The 26,699-nt window shown below is 40.2% G+C and overlaps 1 protein-coding gene across 3 annotated transcripts in view; it reads left to right on the forward strand.

The window, feature by feature from the left end:
* LOC126418589 (RNA-binding protein 26) overlaps positions 1–26,699 on the forward strand; it is a 283,506-nt gene that overhangs the window by 66,501 nt on the left and 190,306 nt on the right. For all 3 annotated transcript variants that reach the window (XM_050085417.1, XM_050085418.1, XM_050085419.1), the window contains exons 6-7: positions 10,551–10,784; positions 16,187–16,438. In XM_050085417.1, the coding sequence (XP_049941374.1) occupies positions 10,551–10,784; positions 16,187–16,438 (486 nt within the window). The remainder of the gene's footprint in view (positions 1–10,550; positions 10,785–16,186; positions 16,439–26,699) is intronic.

Genomic DNA, 26,699 nt, shown 5'->3' on the forward strand with positions numbered 1-26,699 from the left:
TAAAAAGGTTTTTGTTAAACCCTGGTAGAAATTTTGTTACACCAATCCATTGTCTAATTGTGGACAGTCCAGGTAATATGATACCCAATTTTCGCAAAAATTTATATACTGCAGGAGATTTGTAAAACAACATCAGAGAGAGATTTTTCTCGATAGGAGACCACGGACGTTTTTTGCTCTTGCACTGCATTGCAGCCAGTGCCTTGGAGTAATCAGATGGGAAGCAGAAACTGCTTAACACATGGGCAATATTATTTGAGCTCCGACAATGCAATAATCTACTCTTAACTTTTGACAAGTAGGAAGTTTTGTTTTTCAGTGATCTGTTCGTATTATGTATTTTCTGTTTCAGTTTTTGCTTTCTAGGAGTATCCTCATCATCATGACGTAGCATACAGAGTTTTCTCTTAACTTGTCTTGCAGGCATTTCTATGATTTCTTTCAGGTCTGGAAATCGTTTACACTTTTGTGGTGTTGCATTTGTTTCTACCAGAAGGTGACTAACTGCACTGTATGTTCTCCTTGGAATGTTCACTTTCAGTTCAGGTGATGACAAACTATTCTTATCACTAGTTCCCTCACATACTGCTGAAGAACCAGTGTCAGATGTAAATTTTACAGGAACTGCTGTGTGTATAAGCCGTTGTTTCGTACTGTTCATGAGTGACTTTTTATCAAAATGGACATCACACAGCAGTCTATTGTGCAGTTTTTCTGGGTCCATATCCAGCAGTTTGACATTGCCTGTAACAATAACTATCTATCAGAAAAAGACATATATGTATATACCATTAACACATTTGGTAGCTCAGTCTGAGCGAACTAAAACAGGAAAAACTGCATTCTCATATGTGGAGACGAATTTGAGCAAACGACATTCAGTTGTGTTTGGTTCGTAAACTTTACTCGGTGCCCACAGTGCCTCTGAAATTCCTGCAAAAGTTAAGAAACACGTGATTTCTAATCTCTTCTGCGTGACATTACTTGCTTCGTAATTAAAACAAACATTGCCTATAATGTTCTTTCCTCTTTAGTGCTTAGCTTTTCACAGTAAGAAACAATTAAGTAGCAAAAGCGTAACATCAATGTTTGCAAGTGTTTGCGTGATGAAATGCTGATTCTGTAGTGTTAATTCCATTCACCACTGCGAGACAATAACATTCAGTCTTTTTCGGTACGCATTCGGTAGTCTTCGTTAGTGTTCAGCTGGCTGTCGGTTTTTGAGCAGAGCATCAAAAGAAGTTTGCCTCGTCTCCCCTTTGGCATTACCAGCACGGAGAGTACTCGTCTTCTTGCGAACTGCTTTATGTTGCTGCTAGTAAATTTCCTCGTCAGGTGTAATTTGAGGAGCCAGCGAAAGGCGTCAACCGACATATGTACAAAATTCTGGAATAAATCTAAAGAAGGCTGGAGCTGCAATTCAGTGTTAAGTGCACTGGCACTACTTCCTAGCGTTTCACATCTACTTAACAAATTAAGCCACCAACATATTTATTTTCATACGCCACTTTGTTTGCTTTGTCAAAACCAGCGGGCAAAATAATCTTATCTCAATATCAAAGATTTACATCGTAGCTGTAACTAGAAGTCTGCGCGGACAGGAAAAATGCCGCCGTCCTTATGTGCACCGCATCCAGAAGATCATTATCCACATCTGCCAAGTTGCTTATCCGCATTCTGAGATATTAACGTTTTGTAAAGCAGTTTAACCCGCCACATCTCTGAAAAGAGACTTGTGCCTGGCCTGAATTTTTGTCTGCTGATGTCCACACTCAGTTGTGATGCGAATTAAGGCTTGACATATTTCAGTGACAGTCATTTCAAATTTAAATTCTTTTACTTTGCATGTAACGTATCGTAAATGATATAAGAGTGGCACAAAATGATGAATTTTGGATTGTTGTTGAAAGGGGGCTGCAAACGCGGTAATATACAAATGAAAACGTGTTTTTCAAAAATGGTTCAAATGACTCTGAGCATTGTGGGACTTAACATCTGAGGTCATCAGTCCCCTAGAACTTAGAACTACTTAAACCTAACTAACCTAAAGACATCACATACATCCATGCCCAAGGCAGGATTCGAACCTGCGACCGTAGCGGTCGCGCGCTTCCAGACTGAAGCGTCTAGAACCGCTCGGCCGCATCGGCCGGCGCGTTTTTCGAGCATATTTTGGCGGTGTCAACTTTGAAGAGCCACAGACGGCAAACCATAATTATGTTAAAAATTTACTTTGTACAGTTTAAAGATAACCCGCAAATATTCGCAACAGACGTATGCTTTTACCTGCAACACAGTTATTACTGGGGATATCCGCACTCGCGCAGACCTGTTAATATAAGTAGTGTTGTTTTCAAGTGAAAGCTGTGTGAGGATTATTAGCGCACAGGTAAAAAAAAATTAAAATAGGCAGCATCTATAGTTTGCATGCTATGCTCATTCTCTTCTACTCTCTTCCCTTCATTCCAGTACAAACACTTGTTCACACGTATAAACGAATGGCAGTGAACATTGGCAAATCATGTATGAATACTCATTTGCAGCAGTGTAAACGAGGTTTTACACTCGTTCACTTCATTTGCTCTAGTATATACCAGGATTTAGAGGGACCGATGACCTAGCAGTTAGATTATAATTCATTTATTATTCATTTATTTCACTGTTGCGATTTCAGCTCTCGAGCCATTTTAAAGTACCAAGGGAAAGGTCTTGTAAGGTAATGCTTCTTAAATTGTTTACCAAATGTTACCACACTATGCTTTGCATTTTGTTACCCATATCTTATATTGGTTTCAGTTTTCACATTGCACACAAAAATGCCTCTACAGCCAAAATTAAGATAGTGAAGTGAATAAACAGTTTAAAAAAGTCCAAATCGCAGTAAAGATTTCATTTGAAAATTATATATGATATGATTCTTGTACAGGAAGGGCTGCCACATTATGTCAGAATATAAAATCGACAAAATTTAGATAGGATCGAATGCTTAGGGCTCTTTATTAATTCTTACTCGAAACTAATTTATTGATTTTCCTGAATTTAAAATCCACTCGCGTAACCTTTCTTTATCTTTGACGGGAAATCTGAACATTTTTAGTTCAGGATTTGTTCGTCTACTCCTTCCACAGTTGATATACTCGCAGGCCCTTGGCATGCCGACTCGATCCACTACCACCGGTATGTCAGAAACAGCTGTACTTCAGACGCCAAATAGTGGAAAGCTGCACGCGTTCGGCCGATGTAGCCACATATTTCACAGAACGGGTGCCATCTAGTGGTTGATTTCACAAGTAAGGGTGTGACGCCGTTGCCGCCTGGTGGCCGTTCCCTGACAAGGGTTGCCTGCTAGACCATGCGATCGGGCAGTCTGTTTCTTACGTGATCTGGGGTTTATAGCCAAAAATACTTTTATTTCTGCTTTAGAAAGAGGCCTGAAATTGCCACATTTCTGTGTTGCGTACAGATTAGACTGGAAAACTGTGTTCTATCATAGTGTCACAAAACAGAAACACAAAAAAATCTACTGGTTGCATACTTTCACTGTCATTTATAAGTTTTCCTCTTACACCAGCTTCCTCTGAAAAATTGGCGGCAAAGTCCATTGCACTGACGTCCTTTCTCCATGAAATGTTCGCAATGGAAGACGGTGGTAAATCGTCATTAGTGCTGAAAGTATCATCACTGTCATTGTCAAAAATGGTCCTAACTTTCACTTTCTGAAATAATTTGAGATAAAATAGGTGTTTTCATTCACAAATCCAGGTCACTGTCTTCAGCTAGCACATTACTTTCACTGTCACTGCTAGTGTCAATCTGTGAGTCGGGATCTGAAGGACTATCTGCGAAAAGGCACTCCAGAATTTCTTCATCCTTTAGTCTGTGAGAATCGTCACGTGAAACTGGGGGAAAAAAAAAAAAAAAAAAAAAAAAAAAAAAAAAAAAAAAAAAAAAAAAAAAAAAAAAAAAAAAATTGTCACACCTACTAATGCTGCCGTTACAGGAGCAGTGGTTTCAAATGGAACCACCACAACATTCATGGAAATAAATGCATTATTTTGGCTATTATTGCAGTACATATAGTATTAATGTAAACAGAACAGTATTCTGCATTTCATAGATGCATAGAAGTTACCTAATACAGAAGAATACAGTCACAATTTGAGAACAAAGACATTCCCGCACAGCATACAAAAATGGCTATCCAACTCGCCTCACTACTTGCTAATATTTACAGATTTTGAAGCGGTTCCAGTGACAGACGCTAGAGGGCAGCACCAACTAGGCTGTTGAATGGTGTCCCCAAATGTAGCCACTGACCTTTTGCCACAAAATGAGAAAATTGTAGGTGGTTTCAAACGGAACCACTTCCCCTGAAAGAGTTAAGTCTACAGATGCTTCAAACATAGGTTTGCCTTTTCTCAAACTGTCCTCTAAGATTAGTCATAGTCAATATTGCCTCACATACTCCTACATTTCCCTGGAATCCAAACTGATCTTTACAATGCTAACTTCTACCAGTTTTTCCAGACTTCTGTTAAGAATTCGTGCCAGTATTTTGCAACCGTGACTTATTAAACTGGTAGTTCAGTAGTATTGACACCTGTCAGTGCCTGCTTTCTTTTGAGTTGGGATTATTATATCCTCCTTATAGTCTGAGGATATTTCACCTGTCTCTTACATGTACAAAGGGAAGAGTTTTGTCATAGCTGACTCACCCAAGGCTATCAATAGTTTTCACAGAATGTCATCTACTCCTGGGACCTTGTTTTGATTTACGGCTTTCAGTGCTGTGTCAAATTCTTCTCGCTTTATTATATCTCCCATCTCACCTTTGTCCACATCCTCTTCCATTGCTATAACGCTGGCTTAAACTTCACATCCCTTGCATAGATCCTCTGTACACTCCTTCCACATTTCAGCTTTCCCTCTTTGATTAGGACTCTCTTTCCCCCCCCCCCCCCCCCCCTCCCCCCATCTGAGCTCTTGATATTCAGACAGCTGCTGCTCTTTTCCTCATAGGCCTCTTGAATTTTCCAGTGGGTGGCATCTATCATTCCCCTAGTGATATGTGCTTCTAAATCCTTACAATTGTTCTCTAGCCATTCTTACTTAGCCATTTCACACTTTCTGTCAATCTCATTTTTTAGATGTTTGTAACCCCTTCGTATGTCCTGTATTATCCAAGGATTTCTACTATGCCATGTCTTTTTATCTCTGATTCTCTGCTGCCTTCACTATTTCACCTCTCCCCCTCGAAAACTGTCAACAATCTCTGGTTCTTTCAGCATATTTAGGTTCCATCTCCTTAATTTCCTACCGTTTTGAAATTTCTTCAGGTTAAATCTACAGCTCATAACCAATAAACTGTAGTCAAGAGTCCGCATATGCCCCTGGACATGTCTTACAATTTAAAATCTGGTTCCGAAACCTCTGTCTTACAGCTATGTCTAAATTAATAAAATATCATTCATCAACTTCATACAGACTGCAAGATATCATGAATACAAAATAGATGAATATGGGGGACAGCTTAAAAATGGCTAGACAAATGAGAGCATTAGAGCTAGTACAGCAGCTCTGATTGGTACAGGAAAGAGAATTATTGTAGCACTTGCTAGAACTTCAGAATGTTTTATTGGAAATCGTCAACTGTCATTCAGTGCAAATAGGACCTCCAATTATAACAGAGATGAACTAGAATATTTTTGTAAAATGGCTCGGAAGAGTCTTCAAAACTGAACGAAAATCTCTTTTATTGTTATAAATAATGCTCTGTATCATTTGCCAAGGTAAAGCATCCACAAAGCCAAAAATAAGGAAGATGCTGTTTCCTCATTAAAGAAACAAAACGTATCAGTTGACAGTAGTTATAAAAGGACAAAATTATGTGAACTAGTGTTACAACACGAGTTTTTCGTTTACCTTGTGAATGAAATGGCAAAAAAATATGGATGTAAAGTGCTCAGATTGCTTACCTAAGACTGCCATTTCAATGTGATATAACTCACTTCAGATTAGTCAAATGAGGTTTTGCTATAGGGAATAAAAAAGGAGAAATGTCTATTGAAGTAGGCAATTTGTGAGGCTCCTATTCACATGTTATGATATTTGTCATTATGTGTAACAGTAGAGACTAAATTTATCAATCTGCTTAATTGCAATGACTTTGTTTCAGCTACTTATGGTTGTTCTGAGGCAGATTTCCAAAGTAATCGCTGCCCACTGACAGTGTTTTGAATAGTGTCTGGTTGTTGTTTCTGAGTGCGAGTACTTACTATGGTAGTCTATCAGAGTGTAGCCTGAGGGTCCGAGCCTAGTGGTTGGGCTGAAAACATGAGCCACATTTCAGTAATACCACGACTTATGCTACCCCATCCTACAAAAATCTAGAGTTACACAATTTGTCTTTTTGAGTGCTGCTCACCTCTATTGCCCAACTCCACCCCTTTACTTCAGCTTACGACAGATTTGAGCATGCTTTGAGGGGAACTGTTTTATCTTCTGAGCTGATTTGATTGATAGATTCAAACCATGAACTGATTCATTTGCATGAAACAAGAGGACTTGGCTGATTTTTGCAGACTATCTGTACTGTTAATTTCAGCCTTCTGCATTCTTCCAGTTAAATATGAATTAAACCATTTGTGCAGTGTCCCAATCGTACCACAATACTTAAGCTTATCTAGAAGAATTTCATGATTCACACTATCAAAAGCCTTTGACAGATCACAAAATATCCCAATGGGTGATGTTCGGTTTTTCAGTGCATTTGATATTTGATCAGTGAAAGTGTATATAGCATTTTCTGTTGAGTAGCCTTTCTGAAAACTAAATTGACCTTTTGTTAGTACTTCATTTTTACAAATATGTGATGCTACTCTTTCAATACATTACTTTTTCAAGAATTTTGGATAAAGCTGTTATAAGTGAGAATTGGCAGTAGTTGCTGGAATCAGATCTAACCCCCCTTTTTGTGCAATGGTTCAACAATAGCATATTTAAACACATCTGAAAAAATGCCCTGTTTAAGTGAGCAGCTACATACGTGGCTGAGAATCCCACTGATCTTTTAGGAACAAGCTTTTAGTACTCTCGTGGAAATGCCATCAATTCTATGCAAACTTTTACTTTTGAGTGAATTTATTATTTTCCTAATATCATTAGGAGAGATGGGTTAAATTTCAATTTTATCAAATTGCATAGATATTGCTTCTTCCATTACAGCTTACATTTTCCAATGAACATCTGGATCCTATTTTCTCTACAACATTTAAAAATGTTTTCTACTTCTGACTTTTTGTTTAAAACTTTTCATTGAGTTCAAACAATGGAAAATCCAGGATGGCATGTAACAATATTATGGGAAGGAAAGTTGCACTCACCATAGAGCCGAGATGCTGAGTCACAGGTAGGCACAACAGAGAGCCTCTCACAATTAAAGCTTTTGGCCATTAAGGCCTTCGTCAACAACAGACACCCATCCTTGCGCGCACGCGCTCACACACACACACACACACACACACACACACACACACACACACACACACACACACACAATATTCTCAACACAACTGTAGTCCCAGGCAACTAAAACCACCTCTCATTGAGTTCGATAGAAATATTGTTTTCCTGTGCTCTCAGTTGCCCTGTTTCCCTTTCAACAATATTCCAAATTGTTTTAATTTGATTGTCAGAGGTGCTAATCTCAGACATAATGCACATATCTGGATGTTTTGATAACTTTTCCTAATACGGTGCAGTAGTTTTTATAATGTCTGACTGTTTCTGGATCATTATTCCTTCTAGCTATAATATACATTACCTTTTCTGTTTACAAAGCCTTTAGTTATCAAGATGTGCAGTGATAAGAAGGAAACCTTTCTGGGCGTGAAACCTTCTCCTATTTCAATAATTGATGTAATACTGACCCTAATTAAAATGAACAAAGGATTATTGGCATGTTTGGAAATACTCCTGAGAGTGATTTTGTATGTGAATTTTAGTATTTTTACCCAATTTTTGTAGGAAATTGACACATTATTTTTCAGAAGTTAGTAAGTAAATTTCTGCAAGTCATTTACAGAAGCTACTTCTGTAAGTTCTTTGACGTTGAAACAGGCCCAGCAAGTCATCGTCTGCAAGTTTGATGAAATTGCAGAAGTAGCTTCCTCAAGTTAGTGGAAACTGTTTCTTGTGTCTTGCTGCAAGTACTTGCCAAACTTCGCAGTTGCTGGAATTTTTTCCTCAAACTTACAGAAGCTTTGTTTGTTATACAGCAATACGAAAATTTCAGTGTTCAAAAGGAGAACAGCACAAACTTATGTAGCAATGGAACTCCAAAGCCTATACAATTGTGGGGTGACTAAGATTTCAGCTCGCAGGCTGTGAGTGCCACAGTGCCAACTCCGCTGCTCATGCACATTTCCCACTCTGCCTTAATGGGAGGAGGGGGGGGGGGGGCAATCGCACTGCATACTACATGCTTTTATATTTTATGCTTCTCAGCTACTTAAAGCACGAGCAAAACAAATTTTCAGCATTGCTTAGTTATTTTTGGCATGCTGAAGTCATAATTTTTATCTGCTACAAACTGTTGGCATACAGGCACTACGCAGACAATTTCACAAGTTTTTGCACTCAAGTTGCCACATAACCGTGACTTATTTAGTCTCGTGATTGAAAAAAGATCTTTTGCACAAATATGTTGATCAAAATAATGTAGCACTTTGCAACCTCATTGTGGAAACATGGAAAATTTACCTGAAGAAAACAGTGCAGACATCCTGAATAGTTTGAAAGTAAACAGATTTGTCATTAAAATGGGAATTCACTTGTGGGTTAATCAGTTATATCAGCACATGCACGGAGGCGCTTTCAACTGAAATGGCAAACAGTCTCGAAAACCTCTCGGTAACAGATGTAAAACATTTAGGACACTATCCATGTAATTCTTTCAAGGCCACAATGAATTATTCAAACCTTGCATTTTTCTTCAATGTCAGTCAGTGTCAGGGAACTGGACTGTGTGTGTCAAAATGCATCCCTTCTATAGTGCAATCTTCTTTTTAAACACATGCCCACCAGAACTGAAAGAACTTGTGCCTCACCCTGCAGTATCTTACTGTGGGCAGTTTGCAGTCAACTCCACTTAAAATATGAGATCTGCAATCCATTACGTGCATATATATATATATATATATATATATATATATATATATATATATATATATATATATATATAATAGAGGGAAACATTCCACGTAGGAAATATATATCTAAAAACAAAGATGATGTGACTTACCAAATGAAAGTGCTGGCAGGTCGACAGACACACATGTTTGTGTTTGTTTGTGTGTCTGTCGACCTGCCAGCACTTTCATTTGGTAAGTCACATCATCTTTGTTTTTATATATATATATATATATATATATATATATATATATATATATATATGGGGGGGGGGGGGAGCACGCTTGTCTGTGTACATGTAGCAGTCTCTTTGTTGTGCCTGTCTGTGATACATCTTTTCTTCTATATGGTGAGTAGAATCTATCCTTTTCATAATATTGTCATTATACTGTCCTGTATTTTCCAATGTTTCAATTAAGACTATAGCTTCAGACTTTTTGAATGTCTGATAATGATTATGAATACCATTGCCATTCTCTGTAAGTCTTATTGAGCATCCACAATAGTGGAGGTGACACAAGTAATTGATGAACACTGGAGGGTTCATGTAGTCATGATTGGAATTACCTACCTGATTACAAATGCCAAATTTCATGGCATCTGCTTAGAAGCTGTTGTTCTATTGCTATTTTGTTGAAAACTGTTAATTTTGAATTACTTACCATCCTAATTTTGCCAGCATGATGGAAGTTTGGATATGGCACATGTTTGTCTCAATGCAGGTGCAGTACATCTCCACTTTGCTGGATCTGGTTGTTCCTGCCCTGTGAAGATGCTGTAATCATCTGTCATGTTCACCAATGGTGGTGTAGATACTTGTATGCCAGAGAACAGTTATATTACTGGTTATTATGTTTAATGCTTTGAACAGTATAGAAACACTGCAGTTGTAGAAACACTGTGGATGTGGACTTCTTCACATGCTTATAGGTTTGAGGGGGACTGTAGAGGAGTGCCTGCACCTGTTACAGATCTAATTTCTGCCCTAGTTGTGTCTTGCTTCCTCAGCTTCTGATGTGACCACCATCAGTCACTCTCAGCACCTGCTGAAATACTCTAGTGAGGAGGCACTCGAATCCTTGACACCCAAATTATGAATGTTGTTTGTGCCAGTTGGCAGTGACAGCAAATTGGATTATGGAGGGCTACCTTGTATGAGATGCAAATATTGATCACACTGTACACACTACCATAAAGCTGGTACTTTATTATAATTTACTGTTAGAGGTCTTCCTTTGTCCAATAAATAGATGTCTGTGCAAGTGTACTGCATTCATTCTAGTACGTTTACAATACTTCAGTTGTGTTGCACTGCATTCTGTTAGAAATTACACAATAAGTGTGGTATTTTTAATGTGCAGACCGTTCGGCCAGAGACAAGAAGGAGCCGCTGTCTGGTGCAGCGACTCCGACACAGGACAGCAACCACGGCGATGTTGATATGAGGCTGACGACAACGTCACAGAGCATTCAGAGTGTTGTCAGCGCTTGCAGCAAACCTGCCGTGTCTGCTACAGCTGCTGGAGTCCCAATACCTGACAACTCTGCATCTACTCCCACATTTCTACCGAAAAGGCGGTGTCGAGATTTTGACGGTAAGAATTTACCGTGGACAGTAATATCGTAGCTACTGTATAAAGTGGGAAAGCTGGAGAGTGGTATGGAAAAAACAATGTCACTTGGGGGCATTCTCTAGAAATCTGAAATCTGAAATTTATTACTTATAGCAACTCAAATCATACATCTGTTAATATCATGTCTAGAAGATTGTAACTATTAGTTCTGTAAGGGTTGTATATGTTAATCATTGTGCACTTCAAGCTGGCAGTAAAGCGAACAGAGGAGAAATTTTGAAACGAGTTGAGGGTGAAGACAAAAAAAAAAAGCAGCTGTTTTCCAGTGGTGATTGATAGTAAAGGATGTGGAAGATCATTTGATGGAGGGTCCTGTAAAAGTCAGTAAGATGAGTTTAAGTAAAAGTAGAGTAACAGTAATGGAGTGCAGTTGAATTAAGTCAAGTGATGCTGGAGAAACTAGATTGGGGAATGAGATACTTAAAGTAGTACAAAAGTAAGCAGCAAAATAAATGATGGTAGAAATTGAAAAATAAGTAATGACTGGCAGTAGCAAGAGAAGCTTTCTCTTTTTTTTTTAAATGAGATGTTGATATTGAATATAAATATAAGTGATATGAAATCTTTTTGAAAAGTATTTGTCTGGAGTATACCATATTATAGAAATAAAACATGGAAAAGAACAGAATAGCAAGTTTTGAATGTGGTGCTACAAAATAATGCTGAAGTTAAGATGTGTAGATTGAATTGAGAATAAAGAAGTACTGAGTGGAATAGAGTTAGGGAGAAAGACCCTTATAGCAGGCAGCAGTGAATATGAACACTCCAGCAAACCACCTTCAGAAAAAAGTTGACAGCGGCTGCTGCTGCTGCTGCTGCTGCTGCTACACTACTACTACTACTACTACTATTAATGGGGCATTGCTGCTGCTGCTATTACTACTACTACGGCTACAAATCAAGCAGGAATTCAAAGGAAGTATTTTAGAAACAACATTTTCTTAATAATTTGAGGTTTTTATTTTGAACAAACAGTTACTTTTTTACAGAATTAATCAAAATATGTACATTTAATTAGGCTTGGAACAAGTTTTTCATATCAGTATCAGCTTACTACATTCAATATTTTATTATTACCCTCAGATTGTTATCATCTGTGTAAGTGTTTCCACCATGTGAGCCTTTGGCCTTAAATCTGAGGAATCTAATTGCAATATAGAGATTTTGTGATGTTTTACTGTGGATGGTAAACATTGACATAGTGACTCAAGGCAACAGTTCTATGAAATTGTGTCTCAAAAAGTGGGTGCCTAAATTTTTTGATGTAACACTCAAGTTTTCGTCATACCAATGAATTTTGTTTAATTATCAAGAACGTGGAAGCTACCACTTTTGTCACTCATTAGGAGTCAGTCTTCAAGATTCTCTCTTTGTTAATTATAAAACATTATTTTTAAAAGTTGAGCTGTGTCATACACCCAACAGATGAAACAAAATAATTGATATAATGTATAAACCTCAATATTAATTTTCTGAAAGATATAGATAAAGAAATTCTTGGAAAGTGTTACTTAACACTTATAACCCGAGATCTTTTCCCCACCAGAATTACACAGGAAAGCACTACACCAATAGATAACATCTTTGCAGGTGTATACTTAAATCAATGATATTGAATGAATCTAGTAGTGAATGGCCTCTCTGAGCATGGTGCACAACTAAATAAATTCCCTGATTACAATGAAGTTGTGTCATAGAACAGAGTCATTAATTAAGAGACTACAGAAAGTTTAAAGGTAATTTTACAAGAAGTGGACTGGAGGGATGTGTGAAAGAAGACAGAGGTCAGTTCTGAATTTAATGAGTTTCTGGATGGATATCTTGGCTCTGTGTGCTTGACGTCTTTTATGTCGAACATTGAAATATCCAGGATAAAACAATGGCAACATTATAAAAAGGATAGATGGCTGCTCACCATATAGATGAGATGACTTGCAGATAGCCATAAGAAAAAGATTGCAATACATTTAAGATTTTGCCCAAAAAGTGTTCTATTGGAGTAGAAAACACACACATTCAGAGGAGCACAGCCCCCCCCCCCCCCCCCCCCCCCGTCTCTCTCTCTCTCTCTCTCTCTCTCTCTCTCTCTCTCTCTCTCTCTCACACACACACACACACACACACACACACACACACACACACACACACAGTCAATGTCTCTGGTCACATAGGCCAGACTGCTTGCAACTGTGCCTGATGGGGGAAGTAATCTGTTGATGGTGGGTTAAGCAGGCTGCTAGGACATGGAAGGGTGAGGGATAGCAGGATAGGAGTAGGGAGGGTCTAGTGCTGCTTGTGGGAGCGTGCAGGGACGTAGTGCGAACAAGGGTAGTGTGTGTTGGTGGAATATAAGGCTGCATAGTACTGGAGTGGGAGCAGATAAGGGGATAGTTGAGTGAAGGATAGGAACTAGCAAAGGTTGTGGCCAGAGGGGATTATGGGTACATAGGATATATTGTAGGGAAAGTTCCCACCTGCATAATCCAGAAAAACTGGTGTTGGTGCAGACTGTGAAGCAGTCATTAAACTGAAGAACATTGTTGTTCAGCATTTAGGTGGTCCAGGTGTCTGTTGGCCACAGTTTGTCAGTGACCATTCATGCAGATAGATAGTTTGTGTGTTGCCTTTCCCGCATGCAAAAGAGCACATTGGTTGGAGCTTAGTTTGTAAGTCACATGATTGTTTTCACATGGAGCCATCCTCCCTTTGTTGGGATAGGTGATGCCTGTGACCAGATTGGAGTAGGTGGTGGTGGTAGGATGTATGGAACAGGTTTTGCTTTAGTTCATATTACAGGAATATGAGCCATGAGTAGGGGTTTGGAAGCAGGGGTTGTGTAGGGATGGATGAGGGTATTGTGTAGGTTCGTTGAGCAGTGGAATACCACTGTGGGAGGTAGAATATTCCTCATCTCAGGGCACAATGAGAGGTAGTTGAAACTTGGTGTAGAATATGATTCAGTTGCTCCAATCCTGCTTGGTACTGAGTCACTAGAAGAGTGCTGCTTTGTGGTCAGACTGTAGAAATGTGGGAGGTGGTAGTTGATCGGAGAGACAAGGCACACAAGATCCGTTTCTGCACAAGGTTGGGAGGGTAATTTTGGTCTGTGAAGACCACCGTGAGACTCTCTGTATATTTTGAGAGGGGCTGCTCGTCACTACAGAAAAGACTGCCACAGGTGGATAGGCTGTATGAGAAGGACTTCTTAGTATTGAACGGGTGTCAGCTGTTGAAGTGGAGGTATTACTGGTGGTTGGTAGGTTTGATAAGGTCAGAGATACTGATGAAGCCGTATCTGAGGTGGAGGTGAACATAGAGGAAGGTGGTTTGTTGGGTTGTGTAGGACCAGATGAAGCAAATGAGGGAGAAGTTGTTGAGGTTCTGGAGGAATGTGGATAGGGTGTGCTCGTCCTTAATCCACATCACAGTGTCATCAAACTAGGTGAGGAGTCTGGGATTTTGGATGGTTGGGAGGGATTCCTTTAGATTACCCGTGAATAAGGTGGTTTAGGATGATGACATGGGGATGCCCATTGGTGTACCACCAAATTGTTTGTTGGTGATACCTTCAAAGATGAAGTAATTGTGGTTGAGGCTATAGATGGTCGTGGTGACCAGGAAGGAGGTTGTAGGTTTGGAGTCCATTGGGGGGTTGGGAAACGCAGTTTTTAGTAGTGGCAAGGCATTGGGGATGGTAGTGTAGAGGAAGCTGGCATCAGTACTGATAAGCAGGGTGTCATGTGATAAATAACAGGAACTGAGGAGAGTTGGTGGAGGAAATGGTTGGTTTCTTTTATGTAGCAGGGTGGGTTGTGGGTAATAGGCTGAAGGTGTTGGTCCACAAGTACAGAGATTCTCTTGGTGAGGGCACAGTAACTGGCCACAGTAGGCCATCGTGGGTGGTTGGGTTTATGTACTTTAGGGAGCATGTAGAACGGGTGCGGGCAGTATTGGGGGTGAGGAAGGGGGGGGGGGGGGGGAGAGAGAGAGAGAGAGAGAGAGAGAGAGAGAGAGAGAGAGAGAGGGGGGGGGGGGTTCTGCGATGGGCTTAAAAATTTCAGGATAAACTGGAGATCTTGCTGGATTTATGGAGACTGCCAACCAGCTGCCAAGTAGAATGAATGGCCACTGCGAAACTGTGGCCAAGAGGAAAGTGGACCACCCTGTGGCACAACATGCAGCTGAACATAACACGCTTAATTTCAGTGGTTGCTTCACAACCCGGGCCATCTGGGTCCTCCCTTACACCACCAGATTTTTCTGAACTGCGCAGATGGGAATTATCCTTGTGATGCATTCTCTGCTCCCAAAATTATCCTAGCCTCAGCTTACGGTAACCTACTGTCCTCACACCCAACACGCAATAGATTCTGCCCACCTTTGACTTATCACCTCCTCCCAATTCATGTCCCCACACCCCCTTTGTGAGCCACTATCTGGCAATGCACCCATCAGTCCTGTGTGCAACTCAATGTGTATTCTTTATGGTGAATAGCAATTTATCCTTTCTATAACGTTGTAAATATTTATTACATACATTTCATCTAATCAGATATATTGCTTCTAGAAATCAGCCTTTTCTAGCCATGCTCATAATACTTTCAGCAATCACTGGATATGCGCTGCACCATATTCACATCAAACCAATACTATGGATTAAATTACCCAAACCTCTCATAGAAAATTCTTATAAAGCAAACCATATTACTTATCATCTCCAATAAAAATTATAAAAAAAAAAAAAAATAGAGATTCATCTAGGAGTAGTACGTAAGAGCCTACAAAAGCCGTAGAGCTATTCTGGGATATCGCCCTGTGTAGTAGTTACCCGGAACACTTTCAGCATTCATAAACTGCCACTGAACTATGGGGGGCTATATGTTTTAAACATTGTATTCTCAATAGTTATCTCATTTGCTGTACACGATTTTGAGCATCATTCAGAGGCACATCAAATGTTTCTCTAATCTATTTTACTTCTTACTTTGAGACATTATTTTGCAAAACATTTGACGTTCTTTCTTGTTCTCCTTCCCCCTGCTTCAATTCTCTTTTTAAAATTTTATCCTGCCAGATTTATTTAGCACTTTTCTTTTGTTGTTACCATTTCCTAAAATTTTAAAAACCGTAAGCTTAAAATTACAAACATAAAGAATGACTCTATGATACTAGCCTTCAGGATCTGCATTTTATTGTTAACGCCAATAGCAACAAGTAGAAAATAGTTATCTTAACAGCATCTCTGCTTCTGACTTGCATTCGGCCAGTTATTCTTCAAATTTAATAGTTTAGGTAAAAGATATTATTGTCTACTTTTGCCCAGTGACAGTGGTATTATATTTCTGTGCCTTGTATACTTCCAGAAAAAGGGTACTGTATGCGTGGGGATCTGTGCCCTTATGACCACGGTAATGATCCAGTGGTTCTGGAAGATGTGGCATTGTCGAGAGTCCTGGCGTTTGGGCCCGGAGCTGGGACACACACACTCCCACCCACGGGCACTACGCCTGCTGCGCCGGAGCATGTCGCACCTGCACCCGTCACCACACTGGAGACGCATCCTCCGCCATCTCACAACCTACGGCCTCCCACCGCAGTGCGACCTACGCACATGGGTGAGTCGAGTGAGCCACATTCTGTTATTGGCTTTGTGTTAATGTTGTAAGATTGCACTGTAAATGGTGGTTGCTGCATAGTGATTTGTAGAATTTACCTTGTGCAGTTTAGCCATGTGAATTTTGTGACTACACTGTGTTTTGTTTTGGAGCTAGAAAGGGAGAATTGCTTGGATGCTCTGTGAAGGAGAAAAATATGACAGTAACCTTAACCTTGAAATTTTGTCGTGCGCAGAGAAGGAATATGATTGTATATGGAGCTGAAACATCCTGGGAATATTAAAGACAGTGAAGAAATAATTTCAGTGTATAGATGTTTCTCTCTCAAATAGTCTGGACAGCTGTAGCTGTACAACTGCAGTGGTAACAAGAGATGTTCCGTTACTGTAGCAGGGTGCTGGTAAGAAGGCAGACAGTGGGATGATGTACAGTACCAAGAGACAGTTTACGACATGACGCTCCAGCCAATAGCATCACTCTGCCATTTCAGTCTGTATTGTGCTTTGCTGAGTGTACTTTGAACATGTAGTGGTGATTTCTTCTCCAGGGTGTGTGTTTGAGTATATTATTTGCAAAGTGTTTGTTATGGCTGATGGATCAGAAAAGTGCCAAGTGTTACACAAACAAGCAAGAGCTTTGGTGTTCCAAGTGTATAACTTCTTCAGATGAGAGTCTGAAACTGATGACTTGTTGCCACGTGGTGTTCGCCCCAACCTTGCCAACAGCCAGGCGGGAATGGCTGAGGTATGTGGTGTGTGACTGAGAACTGTGCAGTATATCTCTAGCAGAGTGAACACACCTGTCAAAGCCAGAGGGTCAGCATCTTTTATGTCACCAGGGAAGTGATGCGATCATAAGAAAGAAATAGGTGATCTGGACTTTTTCTCTAATAGTGTTTTATATTTGATGGGCGAATACTCAACTGTAGATGGTTTAGTTTCGCAGATGAAAGAGAACTTGGATTCTAATGACAATCAATGGACATTCATCTACATCTACATTTATACTCCGCAAGCCACCCAACGGTGTGTGGCGGAGGGCACTTTATGTGCCACTGTCATTACCTCCCTTTTCTGTTCCAGTCCCGCATGTTTCGCGGGAAGAACGACTGTCTGAAAGCCTCTGTGCGCGCTCGAATCTCTCTCATTTTACATTCGTGATCTCCTCGGGAGGTATAAGTAGAGGGAAGCAATATATTCGATACCCCATCCAGAAACGCACCCTCTCGAAACCTGGCGAGCAAGCTACACCGTGATGCAGAGCGCCTCTCTTGCAGAGTCTGCCACTTGAGTTTGCTAAATATCTCCGTAACGCTATCACGGTTACCAAATAACCCTGTGACGAAATGCGCCGCTCTTCTTTGGATCTTCTCTCTCTCTTCTGTCAACCCGATCTGGTACAGATCCCACACTGATGAGCAATACTAAAGTATAGGTCGAACGAGTGTTTTGTAAGCCACCTCCTTTGTTGATGGACTAAATTTTCTAAGGACTCTCCCAATGAATCTCAACCTGGTACCCGCCTTACCAACAATTAATTTTATATGATCATTCCACTTCAAATCATTCCGCACGCATACTCCCAGATATTTTACAGAAGTAACTGGTACCAGTGTTTGTTCCGCTATCATGTAATCATACAATAAAGGATCCTTCTTTCTATGACATTGCTAAGAATATTAATGGCGACAGACTGTTGATATCATAAGATGTACTGTGCAGTGGGGGCCATTACTGGACGGATTTATTAGTATAAAAATTTGATTTTTATTTTTCACTCGATGTTTGTCAGTGCCTTCTGCCTGGCAGCTAGTTGCAGCGTCTCAGTCATGTTGCCCATAACCAGACATAACCACTTTGAAACTCAGCAGCTAAATTCATGTGTTGCTGACTAATGCTACAAAACTACGTGTCTTCGATTTTGCCAACTAATAGGGAGGCTTGGAGCTGGTCAAGTGGTGGTGGGACCGCGGCCAACCGCTGGGAGTGGACACGCTGTCCGTTCTCTTCTGCTGGCAGCTTCGGACCCAACCAAAAATTCTCCTCTCCTGGTCCCTTTGGAAGCAGCGCATTCAGTTTCGACGGCTTCTCTAGGCCTGCCTTTCCTTTTTACGGCATTTAAAATATGTGTGATTTTTCACCTCAACGGGTGCCTACTGCTTTCCCCTCATGGCCAATCCTGACACATTAACAGTACAATGGTAGAACATTCCTTACAGAGAGAAGTCATTTATGGCTGTAAGGACTGTTTCTTTAAGTAGACTGCAGGAGGTTTTGAGACAGTGGGACGTATCACATCTATTATATCGACGAAATTTATATGGGCCAAAGCTACACAGGGAAAATGAGTGGTGGGCTTTTTATTTTAAAGTTCCAGTAGGTAAAGGTAGTTGCCTTATTATTGTACAACAGGGTCAACAGACATGGGGTTTATTCCTGAAAGTAAACTTTTATTTAAGGATTCAAAGTCAAAGAGTTCTATGATTCTTTGGTGTGACGTCATACGCGCGTGACTGCGTGTGAGATCGCTCTCTAAGTTTTCATCTATTTTTAGGTTGCAGATATATATTTTAACGGTTTTTGTGATAATATTTACTATATAAGTGACTTATTAGTGGTTTCTTCATTCACCTCTGCCTTTCTTGTGTTGTGACCTGATAATTGTGAGTGTTTCGTATCGAGGAACTTAACCTCTCACCCGTGTTTACATTCCGCGCTGACCAGTTGCAGCTGTAGCGGCGCATCGAAAGCTAAGTACTAATTAATTGTTTGTGTATAGTAGTTTATTTAGGAACTTTAGTAGTCTTCAACCGGTGTTCTTGGTGTTTTCCGGTGAAATAACTTCAGAAGAAATTTTTGCGAACTGCTTTCAGTTTCGTTACTGTCATTAGACGTTTGATTTTCTTTCTGTGTTAGTATTTGTTATATTCTCATTTGTTGTTGATTAGTACTGTCAATAATAGTAGTTACTTTCCTTGTGGAGTGATTATTGTAGTCAGTTTTTAACATCATCTTATTGTAGTAGCGGAACTTGGATAAAGTTGTTTTCTTGTTTCAATAACTGTAAAATTTTACCATGAGTGAGAAGTGTGGGCTTTGCCGTAGGTTCGTGAGTAGTGGATTGCGGTGTGAGACTTGTTCGAAGTATTTTCACTGGGGGGGGGGGGGGGGGGGGGGGGGAATGCAGTGGGGGAAGCCAGTGGGCATTCTGGTGAGATCCTCTCCTGGAACTGCAGGTTATGTAGCAAGAGTAAGTTGATAGAGGAGCAGGAGCGTTAAGATCTGTGCTCTTCAGGTGCAGTTGAAAAACGCACAGGAGGAGCTAGATAGGATGAGGAGGGAGAAGGGGGTTGGGGAATGGGAGCTGGTTGTTGGCAAGAGATCTGCTAGGAGAAGGAGATTTTCAGATAGTTTTGCTATTGGTATTTGTAATAGATTTGACCAACTGTCAGAGTCTAGTGGAGAGGAATCTCTAGTAGCTGTAGATGTAGGAAGTATGCAGCAGACCTCAGCAGTTACGGTGGCTAGGACAGTTGCAAAGTCTAATAGAAAGAAGAAGGTTCTGCTGTTAGGTAGTTCTCATGGTAGAGGTGTAGGCCAGCAGTTGCAGGAAGTTTTGGGAGTGAGTACCAGGTCACCAGCATTGTGAAGCCTAATGCAGGATTGGCTCAGGTGACTTTTAACATAGGGGGGTTATGTAGGGATTTTACAAAAGAGGATCAGGTAGTGATTGTGGGTGGGGTTGGTAATAGTATTGATAGGGATGGGGAGTATGACATAGATGGTGACCTGGAAAAGATAGCCACTCAGACTGGCAACACGAATGTGCATTTCGTGAAACTGTTTCAGCGTCACGATCGGCCTCATCTTAATACAGCCGTCAGGCGTAATAATATGAGACTTGGGGGTGCACTAATGACAGAAGGCATGAGTCACATTTCAGTGGTGTTGGTGGAGTCTATCAGCAGGACGGGTTTCACTAGACATGGCCTGCACCTCAACAGGTGTGGAAAGGGGAGGTTGGCAAAGCTTATAGGTGGCAGCATAGGTGGGTGTGGTGGGATCACTCATGGGAAAATTCCGGTAGTTGTGGGTGGTAGAGCTGTACCTTTTTTAGATTGAAGTCAGCTGACAGATATTCCTGCTTAAGGGAAGTCTCTCTAACAAAGAAACCACTTTCGACAAAGCTTAGGTATCCGATTAATGAAGGAATTGGTATATTTCATCAAAACATACAAGGCATTAGAGATAATGTTAGTGAACTACTTATAGATGTTGACTCTGAAATTATTGGTATATCTGAACACTTCTTAAATAAGGAGATAATTCAGAGGCTTCCTTTACCAGGATACAGGTTGGCTGGCAGCTTTTCTAGGAGCTCTTTGCAGTGTGGGGGAGTAGCCATGTATGTGAAAAACGGTATCCCATTTGAGTCAATTGATGTTTCAAAGTACTGCACTGAAAAGGTGTTTGAATGTTGTGCAGGTGTGGTTAAATTTAGTGGAGCTAAACTTCTTAATGTTGTTATTTATAGATCCCCAGACTCCGATTTCACAACATTTTTGCTAGAGCTAGAGGAGGTTCTTGGTTCACTTTATAGGAAATACAAAAAGTTAGTTATATGTGGTGACTTCAATATAAATTGTATAAGTGATTGTGCAAGGAAAAGGATGCTGGTAGACCTCCTTAATTCATATAATCTTATGCAAACCATATTCTTTCCAACGAGAGTGCAAGGGAACAGTAGAACAACCATAGACAATATTTTTGTTCATTCGTCATTACTAGAAGTGCATTCTGTTAGCAAAATGGTGAATGGCCTTTCAGATCATGATGCATAAGTTTTAAGTCTAAAAGATTTTTGTGCTGCAACACAGGTTAAATATGGTTACCAACGTTTTAGGAAAGCTGATCCAGTTGCTGTAGAGACTTTTGTAAACCTTATCAAGGAACGAGAGTGGCAAGATGTTTATAGTGCTGATACAGTAGACGATAAATATAATGCTTTCCTCAAGACTTTTCTCGTGCTCTTTGAAAGTTGCTTTCTGTTAGAACGTTCAAAACAGGGTACTAGCACAAACAGGCAGCCTGGGTGGCTGACTAAAGGTATAAGAATATCTTATAAAACAAAGTGGCAGTTATATCAAAACATTAGAAACAGTCACAATCTAAATGCAGTAGCCCATTACAAACAGTATTGTAAGGTGCTTAAAAAAGTTATTAGGAAGGCAAAAAGTATGTGGTATGCAGATAGAATAGCTGTCTCAGGATAAAATTAAAACCATATGGTCAGTCGTAAAGGAAGTGGCTGGTCTGCAGAGACAGGTACAATCAGTGCGTAGTGGGAATGTCCGTGTTACTGATAAGTCGCATATGTGTACAGTATTTAATAATCACTTTCTGAATATAGCAGGTGAACTAAATAGAAACCTAGTCCCAACAGGGAATCGTATAGCGCTCGTAGAAAAAAGTGTTCCGAGACTGTTACCTGAAATGCTCCTCCATGATACTGACAAGAGGGAGATTGAGTTAATAATTAAATCACTAAAGACCAAGAACTCTCATGGATATGACGGGGTATCTAGCAGAATACTGAAGTATTGTTCCATGTATGTTAGCCCAATACTAAGCCATAAGCCCAGTACTAAGCCATATCTGTAACTTTTCCTTTAGGAGTGGTCGGTTTCCTGACTGATTAAAGTACTCGGTAGTGAAGCCACTTTATAAAAAGGGAGACAGCGATAATGTTGATAATTATAGACCTATTTCTATGCCATCGGTGTTTGCTAAAGTTATCGAGAGGGTTGTATATACAAGGTTACTGCAGCATTTAAATTCACATAATTTGCTGTCAAATGTACAGTTTGGTTTTAGAAATGGCTTAACAACTGAAAATGCTATAGTCTCTTTTCTCTGTGGGGTTTTGGACGGATTAAATAAAAGGTTGCGAATGTTAGGTGTTTTCTTTGATTTAACGAAGGCTTTTGACCATGTTGACCACAAAATCTTACTGCAGAAGTTGGGACATTATGGAGTAAGGGGAGTAGCTTACAATTGGTTCGCCTCTTACTTTAAGAACAAAAAGCAGAAGGTAATTCTGCGCAATATTGAGAGTGGTAGTGATGTTCAGTCCCAATGGGGCACTGTTAAGTGGGGCATTCCCCAAGGGTCGGTGCTGGGGCCGCTGCTGTTTCTTATTTATATAAATGATATGCCTTCTAGTATTACAGGTGATTCAAAAATATTTCTGTTTGCTGATGACACCAGCTTGGTAGTGAAGGTTCTTGTGTGTAATATTGAAACATTATCAAATAATGTAGTTCATGAAATAAGTTTGTGGCTTGTGGAAAATAATTTGATGCTAAATCTCAGTAAGACTCAGTTTTTACAGTTTCTAACTCACAATTCAACAAGAACTGATATTTTAATCAGACAGAATGGGCATGTTATAAGCGAGACGGCTCAGTTCAAGTTCCTAGGCGTATGGATAGATAGTAAGCTGTTGTGGAAAGCCCATGTTCAGGATCTTGTTCAGAAACTAAATGCCGCTTTATTTACCATTAGAACAGTATCTGAAATAAGTGACATTTCAACACGAAAAGTAGTCTACTTCGCATATTTTCATACGCTTATGTCATATGGTATTGTTTTTTGGGGTAATTCTTCTGATTCAAGAAGGGTATTTTTGGCTCAAAAATGGGCTGTTCGAGATATGTGTGGTGTAAGTTCGAGAACCTCTTGTCGACCCCTATTCAATAGTCTGGGAATTCTGACATGGCCCTCACAGTATATATTTTCTTTAATGTCGTTGCTGTTAGCAATATTAGCTTATTCCCAAGAGTTAGCATCTTTCACTCAGTTAATACTAGGCAGAAATCAAATCTGCATGTGGAATGCACTTTCTTGACTCTTGTGCAGAAAGGAGTGCAGTATTCTGCTGCATCCATTTTCAATAAGCTACCACAAGAACTCAAAAATCTTAGCAGTAGCCCAAACGCTTTTAAGTCTAAACTGAAGATTTTCCTCATGGCTCACTCCTTCTATTCTGTCGAGGAGCTCCTGGAAGAGCTAAAAAATTAAGCAAATTCCAGTGTTACATTCTTGATTTTCTTTATTTAAACTAATGACGTGTCGCCTGAATGTTTCTTATATTTCATTTTATCTGTTTCTACAATCGTGTTATAATTTCATGTATTGACTCGTTCCATGACCATGGAGACTTCTCCTTAATCTGTTCCCACGGAACAATAAATAAATAAATAAATAAACTACCACAGTGGGATAATTGCACAGTGTATGTAAACAATGGTTTTCGAAACAATTATTGCCATACATTTTCCCAAATTCAGTTATTGTGGTGGACAACTCCAGTGTCCACTCAGTGCAACTCGACAAAAGACCCTACTACCCATATCAGGAAATCAGACATGATCCCATGGTTATCACAAACTAGAGCAGAATTGATAATGTCACCATAGAGTAACACATAGTACTTTGTTTATATTTCCTCTCGGACATATTTCAGTGTTATTACACACAGATCATGCCTAGATCCTATTATGTAAACTCTTATGAATAACAAATATTGCTAGGCATGTACGACCACTAGCAGCTCATTTAGCTGCCTGCATAGCGCTTACAGAAGGGAAAGCACAAACTGGCGATGTCGCGCACATTGACCCTCTTTGTCTGCACAGAATGCTTTGCTCTGCCACTTTATTACCTGCACACCACTGTAGTGGACATATTTCGACATTCCAGTATTTGTGGATCAGTTGTAGGAGGTCTTTTTTTAATTTCACGTGTTGGCTAATGCACTCCCATAGTTAAAAACTTTACTCAATGTTTATTCTACATCCTGTTATCAAGTTAATTGATAGACTCCTATACAGCACAATTTAAGACAGTAGCTTTAAAGTGTAAAACATACTTCAATATTTCCTGTTCAGTTGTACTCCAAATGCATATCTTGTGGGTGCTACAGATCACACATTTGAGTGTTTTAAAATAAGCATTGGTTTGTCTTAAAAGATAATTAAAAAATCATTTTCAGAACAATTACCATAGTGTTTGCCTTATTCCTTTTGGCTGCAGTTACATATCAACAGTTTTATGCAAACATCATGAATTCAGTGTTTACTCCTGCGGGCATTCCCAGTTCCTGCCAAAGTTGACTAATTTATGTAATTTTCGGGCTCGAAGTATTATGTTTCCCTAATATGAGAGGGCATTTTTGAAGTCAGACAAAATAGGGCTGCAAGACAAAGTGGGTTAGTTTTGGAAATAAGCACTAGTTAAAAATGGAATATTCTAGATGACAAAAATTGTAATTATGACTAACTTTTGAAATATGAAGTTTTTGGAAAAAGAAAGATGCTCATTTAGAGGAGGAACCTAATGTTTTTCAGATGAGATATGTTGCTACGTTCAGAGTTACTTTTTAGCTCACACCAAATTATATGTCCACATGTTTTTTCTAAGCCTATAGTCATTTACTCATAAAAATTACTACTGTGTAAACCAATTGGGACTTAAGCATAAGAAATCACGCAATTATACTATTGTGGTTTTCAGCCAAATAGAGGCACTTCGAACTAGTTCTTTGTAATTAGACAGATAATGGAAAATTTTTATGAATATAACGTAAATCTACACTTCCTGTTTGTTGATTTTTAATAAGATTTTGGCAGTATTAACTGGTCAGCATTGTATAAAACACTTAAGAATTGGTCATATGTGACAAGCTAAGAAGGTTGGTCAACAATTACAGATGGAGTGAAACAGGGTGATAGTCTCTGTGCAGTCCAGTTTAACTTAGCATTGCATCATCTGATACAAAAAACAGACGAGAAGAACAGTAATGATGAAATCCTGTTGGATATGTACATATACAGATGATATTGCAACTGTGGCAAGAGATGGACACCTTTAAAGAAATGTACAAAATAATGGAAATAGAAGAGCAAAAATTGGACTTAGTGTAAACGAAATCAAGACCAAATACATATAATGACCAATTCTAAGGCTAGAAGAATACCACATGACCTGGAGGTATCTGTGGTGTCCTCCCCATAGTCTCTTACAGGGTGCCTAAAGGATGCTGCTTCTCTATGGATAGCTATACAATAATTCCAGCAAATCACATTAATGGTTTTAATTACAATAAAGTAGATTGACAATACTTAACTTTGGGTCCAAGCAATTGGCGACATGCAGATAATCGATGTCCTTCACCATGTACAATGTCCATACAATTAATTCACACTAGTTTCTATGGATCACTAATAACGGCTGTTCTAGCGTTTCTCTTCTAGTGTGTGGTTTCTAGTCCGGGTCTGCTAGTGCCTCCACTAGTGTGTGTCTAAAGTCCACCCGAGGCTGGCAGGAGCGGCGCTTATATTCTCTTCGGATAGAGGCCACTCCTGTTGTGGTGTGGTCCTAATCAGCATACTGTTGGCTGTCGTCAACTCACAGCCTTCTGCTCTTGGGTTCTTCAGCTCCATGCCGGTGCTTGTTGTTACACCGGAAGATTCCCCCCTCCCCCTAAGTGATGGACCGGCGGCAGAGGCTCCGTCTCCAATGGGTTGTCCCACAGTGTCGTGGTGACACCCTCTGGTGGCTGCTGTGGTTGCGCTGTCCTTGGGACCCATGAATCTGGGCAAAGCGACACTGAAAGATCATCGTGCACATGACAGAGGCAGAGTGGAAACATCCCCTGGAAAATGACCTGAAGGGTACGCATCCACTTCCTGATGCCATGAACCAATGGAGGAGGCGGTGACTGCTGCAGTGTGGGAGGGGCCAGCTTCATCGGAAGGACAAGAGGAGGCTCCGTCTCCATGGGGTTGTCCCACAGTGTCGTGGTGACACCCTTTGGCAGCTGCTGTGGTTGCGCTGTTCTTGGGACCCATGAATCTGGGCAAAGAGACACTGAAAGATCATCGTGCACATGATAGAGGCACAGCTGATTTTGATTTCGGCACTGCAAGTCGTCTGTGACTGAAATACAATACGTGCAAGCGCCAAGTCGACGGATGATCACGCCTCATGCCCACCGTCTGCTGCCGCTAAAAATCCTGTAAAAGACAATATCATGTGGTGCGAAGGGATACTTGCACTCTTCTTCGGTGCTGTATGCTGAGGAGGGTGGAGCAGTGTGCGATGGTGGCAGCCGTGAAGCTGTTCCACCAGCAGTGATCCATCTCGCCGGTGCGAACGATAGGAGGCGAGAAACAGTTGCAATGCTTGATCCCTGGTGTGTG

The sequence above is a fragment of the Schistocerca serialis genome, chromosome 9, assembly GCF_023864345.2.
Source record: "Schistocerca serialis cubense isolate TAMUIC-IGC-003099 chromosome 9, iqSchSeri2.2, whole genome shotgun sequence".
NCBI classification, from domain to species: Eukaryota; Metazoa; Arthropoda; class Insecta; order Orthoptera; family Acrididae; genus Schistocerca; species Schistocerca serialis.